The 10,932-nt window shown below is 37.8% G+C and overlaps 1 protein-coding gene across 3 annotated transcripts in view; it reads left to right on the forward strand.

Annotated features, from left to right (window-relative positions):
* BUB3 (BUB3 mitotic checkpoint protein) overlaps positions 1-10,488 on the forward strand; it is a 12,155-nt gene extending 1,667 nt beyond the window's left edge. Inside the window, exons 3-9 of one of the 3 annotated variants that reach the window (XM_031059897.1) lie at positions 793-987; positions 1,504-1,573; positions 2,580-2,731; positions 5,408-5,566; positions 6,859-7,036; positions 7,927-8,143; positions 10,143-10,484. In XM_031059897.1, the coding sequence (XP_030915757.1) occupies positions 793-987; positions 1,504-1,573; positions 2,580-2,731; positions 5,408-5,566; positions 6,859-7,036; positions 7,927-8,143; positions 10,143-10,152 (981 nt within the window). In that variant the 3' untranslated portion in view covers positions 10,153-10,484. Of the gene's footprint in view, positions 1-792; positions 988-1,503; positions 1,574-2,579; positions 2,732-5,407; positions 5,567-6,858; positions 7,037-7,926; positions 8,148-10,142 lie in introns of those variants that run through there. The other 2 variants (XM_031059896.1, XM_031059898.1) reach the window with 2 other exon arrangements.
* The last annotated feature ends 444 nt before the right edge of the window (positions 10,489-10,932 follow it).

The raw sequence follows: 10,932 nt of genomic DNA on the forward strand, positions 1-10,932 counted from the left end.
GTTGTCCTTGGAAGTTTTCAACAAAGTGCTCCTGGATTGGGAGTGCTGCATTTGCCTTTGGAGTCATTGATTGAATTGTTGATGTTTTTTCCTGGTCATATTTCCAGTTCCATGGTCACTCCACATTTCAGCCCTCACAGAACATAACTTTCCTTTCTTTACCTGCTCTTTGTTATTGCTCCTTTCTCAGAATCCAATCTTAAAGCTTTTTGTTGCACATATTTCACAGCACTTGTGGAAGCCTAAAGGTCTGAAAGTTGCACAGTGCCCAAACCTATATAAAAGATGATCCAGTTGTAATTCTTGGGAGTGTGTGACAGTCATACCAATCCAGGAGCAAATCAACATTTTTTGGAGTTTTCAAATCTAATTTCTTTCTGCTAATACATGTTTCTTAAAGTAACTTCTTGATTCACAATAACTTACAAATATTTACTTCAAAAATCACAACCACACACTCAGCAGAGGGAGGGAAATACTTTTGTAAGTAACAATATCTCAGCTTATAGATTATAATAATGATCATAATTATTTTCTGTTGTTTGTTCATGTTGCATTTGATATTTGAAAGCTCTCTGTAGAGAAAGGCATTTATTGAGGTTTTGGACAGAGATTGGCATCTTGAATTTTAGAGTTTGGAGAAATTTGGGTGTTCTGAACCTGTTCTGTGTAAAAGCCAGTGAAGTTTTCAGGTCTGTATTGGGCTGCCTTTCAGAGGGCTCAGTCTTGTTCCCTTGCTAGGCCTGTGTTCTTGTAGTCATTAAAACTGCATCTGTGCCTTATTGTCTGCAGATGACAGGATCAAACGAGTTCAAGCTCAACCAAACTCCAGATGATGGGATTTCATCAGTGAAGTTTAGTCCAAACACATCTCAGTTTCTGCTGGTTTCATCCTGGGACACAACTGTGCGGCTCTATGATGTCCCTGCCAACACCATGAGACTCAAATATCAGCATTCAGGAGCTGTCCTGGACTGTGCTTTTTATGTAAGTGTGGGAGGGCTTTTTAAATTATTATTTTACAGCTGTAGAGTGCCCAAAGTATGAGAAATTGTCAGTCCCTGAAATTAAAGAGGGGCCTACCTGTGCTTTTTTTCAGTGAATATTTTGTCACGTGGCTGATACTGTGCTGTGGATCAACACTCAGGTTCTCAAATGGTATCTCCCTTCTAAATCAGTTTTAGGATTATCCTGCAGCTAGATGGGACCTAGGTTGTCAGTCATTTAAAATATGAAGAAATGGAAATTATTTGGTCTAGCCTCTAACTGCCTTTTTAAAATTTATTTTCATTTTACTTCTGAACTAAAGAAATTCATATCATTCAAAGCACTTGCACATTTTCTAAAGGTTCTGTCTGTTTGAATCTGGGTCAGACCTTAATATTTGTGTCTGAATCCCTGTCTTCCCAAAACTCCTGAAAGCAAGTCCTGTGTTACGAGTTTAGGATGCTGGATGCAGAGCAGCCATGGAAACTTTATAAGGTAAATTTTATTGCTTTATAGGATCCGACCCATGCCTGGAGTGGGGGGCTGGATCAGCAACTGAAAATGCACGACTTAAACACGGACCAGGGTGAGCAGATTGAACTCTAAATGCTGTCAGCAACTGGCCTGAGCTTCAGATTTATGTACTTACATTCACAGAGTATTCTTCAGGCTCTTTAGCTGGGGGGATATTGAAGTATCTGCAGAACAACCAGTGACCGTAGTAAGGACCACCTAAAAACCTGGAAGAATTTAGCATTGCCAGAAGGTTTGGTGGCTGCTTGCAGGGTGCCTTGAATTGGTTTTCTGATGATAATCCTGCCCTGCCATAGGCTGCAGTGGCTCAGTTAGGGGGAAGTAGCCAAGCTGAACTAAAGCTGAGCATTTTGTTTTTCAGAGGCTTGTGGTTTCAATGTATTTAGAATGATCTTTCATGGCAGAGGATACATAGAGCTTTTGCATTGTCAAGCTTGGCCTTGTGCTACAAATTTTTCCTAAGAAAACGTTGCTTGAAAGTACCAGTTCCAGTGCCTCATTGGTGCAATGGTTTGTCTCACTTTTTTTGGTGTATTTTTAGAGTGTTAAAGAGAAAAGCAAATTTCAGCCAGTCACCAGCACCTGCCAATAGCCAGGGTTTGACAAATCAGTGTGTGCAGTAATAGTACCAAAAAGCTCAAATAATTCTGCCATAGCTGACTTCCTACAAGTGTTTTAATATTTTTATTAAGGTGTAATAGTCACTACTTTCTCTTGTCATTGATGCACACAAGCTTAAGCTGATTTCCGTGTTAGTGTGTTTGTTAGTGTGATACCAGTTGATACTTTATAACTTTAAAGATCTCTCTTTAAAGTGACTGCCTAAAATTCTTTAATCCTAAGCTCAAGAGACACAAATTTAAATGTAACAATGCTGATTTTAGCAAAAGTTATGCTTCTGAAGGCTGAACTGTCCTTACAGGGACTTCTGGCATAGAAATGCACCCGTAGAATGTCAGAAAATGCTTGTGCTGCAGTGGTGTTCTTTTTTAATTGTTATTTCACATATTCTGTTTGTAGTAAACAGTAAAATTGCAAAATATTGTGTTTTCTTACAGAAAACCTTGTTGGTGCCCACGATGCTCCTATCAGGTGTGTGGAGTATTGCCCAGAAGTGAATGTCATGGTGACTGGCAGCTGGGATCAAACTGTCAAACTCTGGGATCCCAGAACTCCCTGCAATGCAGGAACCTTCTCCCAGCCTGAAAAGGTGAGTGCTGCATTCCAGGTGCTAAATAATGCATCCTGGGACTGGAACACCACAAGGACACTGCCCTGGGCTGAATTTGTGAAGTTATATTTAATGTTTTTTAAACTAGGTGGAAGTATAGCATTTAAAAAGATTAGTATTCAGAATGTCTTACTATTTTTGGTGAGGGCTTTGAGCTTTGCTCAGTGTTCCTTAATTCTTGGTGCTTGTGCTGGACCACTTCCTTAAAATTTAAAATAAATTTGAAGAAAAACCAAGCATCTTGGTTTAATTGTAAAATGGACAGTTGATTTCCTTAAATGTTAAGATTTTAGGTATATCAGACCCTGGCAGTCCTAAGGTCTGATTGTTTTGGAATATGCTCAGAAAAATATCTCTGTAGTAAATCTTTTTTGTTGTCTGAAATAATATTTTTGGTTTTTGCTTGTGTTCAAAAAATTGAACAGAATTGCTTGTTTTGTGATTTTCCTGTTTTGTATTAATGCCTAGTAAATTTGGATATTCTCCTAAAGCTGAAATCCTCTGTGCTAATGGGAGACTCAGAGAAATAAGATAAAATGAGATTATATTTTCAGCTTTTTGTAATGGCCACATGATGTGTTTACTTCTCATGCTGCTTACAGCAGTGTCACTGAAAGAATTAACAGAAATTCCTGGTTTTTCTTGAGAGACTCCTAAACACAGGCTGGCTTGCTGGATAATTTTACATATGATTTTTTTTTTTCTGTCTGTACCTTTTAAAAATTTCATTTAGCTCTGTGACATCCTATTGTCAAGTTCTAATTATGAGCCATCATTACCTTCCCTTTGCCCCTGAATAGCTCTTACTTTTGTTCCAGCAGAGCTGGATCTACTTCTGGCCAGACCTTTGTGCAGAATAAAGTAATTGCATTATTTCTAGTTTTGATTTATAGATGTATGTAGCATGTAAAGAACTGTGATAAATTGCTGACAGAATATCATATAATGGACAGCCACAGTGAATCAAGCTGCTTATTGGTTCAGCAAGGTTCATTATGTCATTTTTTTAATGCTGCCTTTGATGAATGTGTACACCTACTCCACTGCATGACAACGGTTTCATTTGATTTATGGCTGTGTGGTGGAGAAAGAACACTCACTGTACAGGTGTGACATCGGTTTGTGAAGAAGATTTAAGATATTTGATGTTCTTTATGCCTTTGTTTCCCTATATGTACACAAACATATTTTATATAGTGTTTATGAATATTTCTGGACCGATTTTTACATCAATAACAAAAAACTATCCTGTTAAAATGTGTAACTGCTGTTGGCTCAAAGTTTTCATACCTTTTTTAGGAGTAATTAGGATCATCAGAAATTTTGGGCAACTCCTGTGTGAATATTTAAGACTTTTCCCATCTTAAAATCTCAGTCTTAAAGAGTTCAATAATCATGTTTTAGAGAAGAAAGCATGCTAGGTGGATGAGGATTGGTTAAAGAAAGCTTTTTTATCTATATGTATACATACACACCTGTCTGCTGAGCTTTTTATTAGAAATTAACTTTTTGAAAATGTGTTTGTAGCAAATGAGGTGAAAACTTGTATGTGATGTTTCAGTGCAGTCTTACCAGAACCAAGCAGCTTTGGGCTTCATCAGAGAACCACAAAGTGAAACCAAATGAAATCATCCAAGCACATGCCAAAAGCAAATGGATTCCCTCTGGCAGGATAGCAGATCTCTTACACTTTTAATTCCTCATCTCAGGAGTACCCAGGATCTGTTTCCTGTGTGTTTGGCTGCATTTGATCACTGGAAAAAGCTCATTCCTATCGTTTGCTCTTGTTAGCAGCTCAGTGGCAGCTGTAGGTAGCTGGATTCCGTCTGCTTATGTATCAAAAACTTGGAATTCATTCCATAGCACAGGCGGTTTTTGACTAAACATCTTCCCTTTTTCTTGTATTTTTGTTTTGTTGTTTTTTTTTTTACACATTACCAGATGAACTGCATCCCAAGCAATAGCTAGAAACAACAATTCATGCACTAGATATTTTCATATGAAATCTGATAAGCCAAAATTTCCCACTGAGCCAAGTTTTGGGGTAGAGTTAAAATTCCAAGCCATTATCTTTTTTTTTAATATGTCAAGCATATTGCTTTCTTCAAATTCACTTTGTTTTATTAAAGTACACAAACTAATGTGTTTTTTTTAAATGATCTCTAGGCAACCTATTTTATTAACATGAAGCTCAACCCAAAATATTGAGTTTATAAAGAAAAATACTTGGTTACCAGGTGGAGGAAAACAGAGGAGAAAATGTGTGATGTGGTTTTGTAGGACTAAACTGCAGGATCATGAACTGACAGTGGGAATGCAAAACCAAGCCAAGATTAATTCTGATATCCATCACTTCCCCTCCCCTTCCTTTGTATGGGTTTTCCTTTTGCCATTCAATTTGGTAAATTTGATGCCTGGAATAGTTTTTGAGCTTTTGGATGCTACATCAGGGTGTTTTCACTAAAGATATTTGTCTGCTGCTTGTCCCAAATTTGGGTTCTAAATGCAAGCTGAAGGGAATTCTGTTGCTGAGCATTCCATGGGAGATGTCACCAGTTGTGTTAGTGCTCATTGCTGACAGCTTATTCTGTCTGAAGAGCAGGGGGGTTTCCAGGCTAATATCATTGTTAAATACTGTAAATATTCTTTTGGAAGGTCTACACCCTCTCTGTGTCTGGGGACAGGCTGATTGTGGGGACAGCAGGCCGGAGGGTGCTGGTGTGGGATTTGAGGAACATGGGATACGTTCAGCAGCGAAGGGAATCGAGCCTGAAATACCAGACCCGCTGCATCAGAGCATTCCCCAACAAACAGGTATGGCAGCAATGGCATACTCACATTTCTGCTCAATATTCTTCAGGGTTTATTTTCAAGTTCCTTTTTATATGGGGGTGTGTTTTGTAATCAAACTTCGGGAGGGGGGAGGTTTCCTGGGGTACATTAATTCTTTTAATGCAACTTAGCAATGTTTGCCACTGACTTACCAGCATATTATGTTGTCGTTTTATTCCTCAAGATTTGTCTCCTTTTTAGAAATAACCTGTTTAATGAATCACAATGCTGGCATGTAATTTAAAAAAAACCATCCTTCCCCTCCCCAGTTGCAGTAGAAAAGAAAAAGCCAGAATTGGTGGTTCCTAAGCAGCTTTTATGCATTGTAACCCAGGGTTCTTGAACAGTCTGTGAACAGGGGCAGGATTAAAACTGCATGAATGTCATTTATATATTTTTCTTTTTTTCCTCTCTGAGTCTGTGGCATGCACTGCAGAACCCTGGATCCATTATCCAGGGCGAATTGTACAATTCAGGTGCTCCTGCAGCTGTTCTGTTCAAGTTAACGTGGTGTGTCTGTGGTATTTCTTTTTTCAAGGAAAGCAAGAAGATTGGCTTTCTCTGCCAAACTAATTTGTAAGGGAATTTTCCCCTATACAGAGTGATAGTACAGGAATTGCAAGACCTAGTTACTTGTTCTTGAACTGGCTTGAATGCTTTGTCCATTTTCAGTTCTAGTTATAGTAAAACAAGCTGATCTTCCAGATTGTATTGTATGATGGATTTTAAAGAGCCTTGTTATAGCGAGATATCATTGCAATCCTATTTCTGAAAAGATCTATTATGGACTTAACTCAAAAGTGATAATAAAAGCATCTCAGGTTGCTCCAAGTCAGGACTGTAATTAACTGGATAAGTGAACACAACTTGTAATCAAGTTTCACTGAAAATACTATTTCAGCTTGAGTGTTTAGTTGTTAGTATAAAGCTCTGAACTAATTTTAATGTAATATAATTCTGGAACTAAATAGTCCTGTGAGTATCTCTCATATTTCAGATATTTAGGCCTTGGGGGATAGGTGAGCAAATGCAAGGTGTTCTTATCTCTTGAAATTTTTTCCCCAAAGACAAACTTGTTTTTTGACCTGCAGAAGTAATTACAAGTCTCATTGTCAGCTCTAAACTATGATGCAATGAGAATCTCTCTTAGAAAGCTTTTTTCTAAGCCTTACCACTTTCCTAGAATTTAGAAGGCTATGAAGTAAAATTGTGTTGCAGTCTTTTCTCCAGCTGTAAACTTCTAAAACATGTAGCTCCATTTTTTTTCTTGTTAGGGTTATGTTTTAAGCTCTATTGAAGGTCGTGTAGCTGTGGAATATTTGGATCCAAGCCCAGAAATCCAGAAGAAGAAATATGCATTCAAATGTCACCGTTTGAAGGAGAATAACATTGAGCAGATTTATCCAGTTAATGCCATTTCTTTCCATAATGTCCACAACACATTTGCTACAGGTAAATAATTGTAACACTTGCCCCAGTTCCTTTAGTTTTGGTGTAAACAGATCAGCCTTTACTTCATATGCCCTGATTTTTAAGCATTTAAATTGTATTCATGCCTTAAGCAGGGTTTTAAAATTATTTGATGCAGTGAGAGTTCTTAACTCTTAATATTTTTCCCCAAACACAAGCTTCTGTTTGGACCTGCAGATGTGATGGTGTTTGCAGGAGTCCCAGGACGAGGGAAGAGACGAGACTCTTGACTGAATGTTTATTATTTTATGATATATATTATATTAAAAGAAAATGATATATTACAACTATACTAAAAGAATAGAAGAAAGGATTTCATCAGAAGGTTAGCAAGGCATAGAAAAGAATGGAATGGAATTTTGTGACTGCTCACAGCCTCGACACAGGTGGCTGTCATTGGTCATCAAGTAAAAACAGTTTCACATGCTGGGTAAACAATTCTCCAAATCACATTCCAAAGCAGCAAAACATGGAGAAGCTGAAGTTTCTCAGGAGAAAAGATCCTAATGAAAGGATTTTTCATAAAATATGTCTCTGACATGCAGATGTAATTACAGTTCTCACTGTCAGCTTCAGATGTAATCACAAGTCTCACTGTCAGCTTAAAACTATGATGCAGTGAGAATCTCTCTTAGGAAATTTTTTTCTGCCTTACCACTTTGTTAGAATTTAGAGTGCCGTGAGATAAAACTGTATTGCAGTCTTTTCTCCAGTTAACTGCTTTAACAGGGAGTTTGGGAAATGCTCATTGTGCTCTTTACCGCATGAATCAACCCTCTGTTTTTCCTGACAAAGTAATTACGAGCAGTTGCCTTTTTTTCTCTTCAGTTTTATTCTTTCCCTCAATTACAACTTCTTTTTGGAATTCTCAGGCGGCTCTGACGGCTTTGTGAACATCTGGGACCCCTTCAACAAGAAGAGGCTGTGCCAGTTCCACCGTTACCCCACGAGCATCGCCTCGCTGGCCTTCAGCAACGACGGCACCACGCTGGCCATCGCCTCCTCCTACATGTACGAGATGGACGACATCGAGCACCCCGAGGATGGCATCTACATCCGCCAGGTCACCGACGCCGAGACAAAGCCCAAGTGAGTGCCTGCTTCACCTGCACTTGAGGCTCTCCCAGCCTCTACCCCGAGATTTATTAATTTTCCTAAATTCATGAATAGTATTATTGATGGTAGGAGATAGTGCAGCTTGACAGTAGGGCTGGGTTTGATGTTATCTCCTTCGCCCAAGCTTTCAATATCCGTAGGTTGATAGACGGCTGATGGATAAAATTGTGCCTGGTTGTTTAGTGGGAGAAGAATGTCAAACTCTTATCCTCTTTCAATAGGTGCTATTATATGAAGCTGTAGAGTTATTGCGAGCTCATTGCTTCAGGAATTGAGTGAAGAACTCAAGAATAATTTATTGGAGTAAATGTTACCGTGTTTGGATATTTAAAACTTGGAATGAATGCAATCTGTCACACTGAGTATGCGCCCAGCTGTCAGAGTGAGCAGTGAATTTAGATTCTGTTCTAGGAAGGTTGTGTGAAATCAAGGGAAAGCTCTCTCAGTTCCTGCGTGTTGGAGTTTGCTGCAGCCCTTTGATAACACACTTCTCTGTCGTTGTTGCTGTCAAAACGAGGCAAACTGATTGATGGAGGTAAAAATTCCTGTTCAGCTTGCTTTGGCATCAATGTTACATAGAAAAATTGCCATCCCAGTGCAGAATTGTGCTGCCCTTAATGATGGAGGCACAGGAGCAGTTGGCTTTATTTTCAAATTCCTGTGCTTTATCACTGCTAGGTTTTTTCTCTTCTAGTACTCAATCTGTCTTACAGCTTATCAGGTTGTCTCCATTATTAAAAGTGGCTGTGAAAACATATACATAAATGATCAAATTTCTTGAGTTTAAAACCTCAAGATCTTTCCCTCCACTCCCTTAAATGACTTGTCTGTTGCTTTGGAGCAGCTGTTTTATACCTACAAAGATGAGATATTTATTACTGTATAACTTCCACATCTCTCACTTGGAGATATTTGTTTTAAAGTAATTTTGATACTCCTAGAAAAATAAAGCCAGAACTATTTTAGTATTGATTTCTGGGAGTTCCTCAAGTGGAAAAATCCAAATATGATAATTAATTTTTTTTAAAAATCAGATTGTACTTGTTACATACATTTATGAGTTTATTTGTTTGTTGTGTTTTTCAAAGTTGATAAAAGAATACTTGCTGCTGTTCGTTTTCTCATAGTAAGAACTTCTTTCAGGGTTTTTTTTTATTCATTGCTAGTTAGAGTTGCTAATTCTGTAGATGCTTCATTCTGCTGTACAAGGAGGTTAATCTACAATTAAATAATATTTCCTCTTGGCCCTCCATTATTTTCTGAAACAGATGGTTCATCATTTCCTGGGCTGTTAAACACAGCAAGGTTAAGGTTAGACTCTTGGGAATCAGCTAGTTTGGAATCTTATTAGGCTGTAGAAGGAAAACTAATAAGAATACTCCTTAATATCATTTTGTGACTGTAAACAATTATTTATTAGCAAACAATTGATCCCAGAAGGGCAAATTGTTTGAGTCAGTAATGAGCTGAGAAAAGACAGAGCATATCTGTGTATTTGGAAAATAATTGTAACGTAATTGCAATGCATTTAGACAGGCATCTTTTTGGACCTGTTTCTATCTTTAAATGAATTTCTGAAAACATTAACGAGGTTTATATGCTTTTCTGACATTTACAAGTTGCTTGTGCCAACCTTAGGGCACTAAGAATGATGGGTATATTTTAGTGGTTCAGTAGTGTGAGTCATCTCTGGTTTATTCTAAGAATAAGTTACTTAGGACAGAAGACTAATGGCAGTTTCATAGGGGTCTCCGTGCATGTTAATTTGAGTCACAGTGTTTCTGCACAATGCATTCTTAGTGCATCAAGATGGTGCCATATTATATAAAGATCATTTTTTCATCATTAAACTCCTATATTCTGTGTCTTGGTTAAGTGAAAGTTGGCTTTCTGCTTTCCTGGGATGGTGAATGTTCTACCTGCTAATGATTGCTCTAAATATTCTTCCTAAAATAGAGTTTATTTATTGCAGGTCCACTTAGACTACTGCTGCTACTCCTTCTCTACAAGAGATGCTCACCTGCTCCTAACAAGGCTCCACTAAAACAAGTGAAGTGAGAAGAACAATCTTTGTACTCCTCTTGTTTTTAATTAAGAAATGTTTGTTTGTTTGTTTATTGTAGTTTGTCTAAATCTGTCATTCCTTGCCTGCTTATAATGTTAGTGAACTATTTTCTTTATCTGCTGTCTGGAGCTGAATTATTTCAATCCTGTAGATAACCTTTTAAAAATTTAGATATTTTGTAGTATCTGATTATGAAAACTTCCACTGCTTTCTTATTTGTTCAATAAATATCTATAGACTTTTTGAAAATAAATACTTTGTGTAGCAGCCTTTACTGATTTTGAAACAAATGTTGAGACCAAACCCTTAAATTGCAGGAGTTATTGAGTTCTAGATCTTCCTGATGGAAAAAATCTCTGAATCTTTAATCTTTTTCCAGTGAGATGAACCAGGAAATAAAAAGAATTTTTTTTCTTTTGAGTATTAGCACTAAAAGCTGTCTCACTCAACTCTGCTTGCAGTGCAGACTCACACTCCTCTCCTGGTAGTTTGTATCAGGTGTTACTACTTAAATATTTATTTTTCAGTGACTTGTAATCAGCACAGTGAATCCCTTCTGTGTGAGGGACAGAAAAGCTGAGGCTTGAGGAAGGTGATTGAGCTGTGGATATTTTGTATTGGAGATTGGATTCATTCTTTGCTTCCAACTTCTTCTCTTCTATCAGTGCCTGTGTAGCCAGTGGGAGCACTTTATTAC

Source organism: Geospiza fortis, unplaced genomic scaffold, assembly GCF_000277835.1.
Source record: "Geospiza fortis unplaced genomic scaffold, GeoFor_1.0 scaffold452, whole genome shotgun sequence".
Taxonomy (NCBI): domain Eukaryota; kingdom Metazoa; phylum Chordata; class Aves; order Passeriformes; family Thraupidae; genus Geospiza; species Geospiza fortis.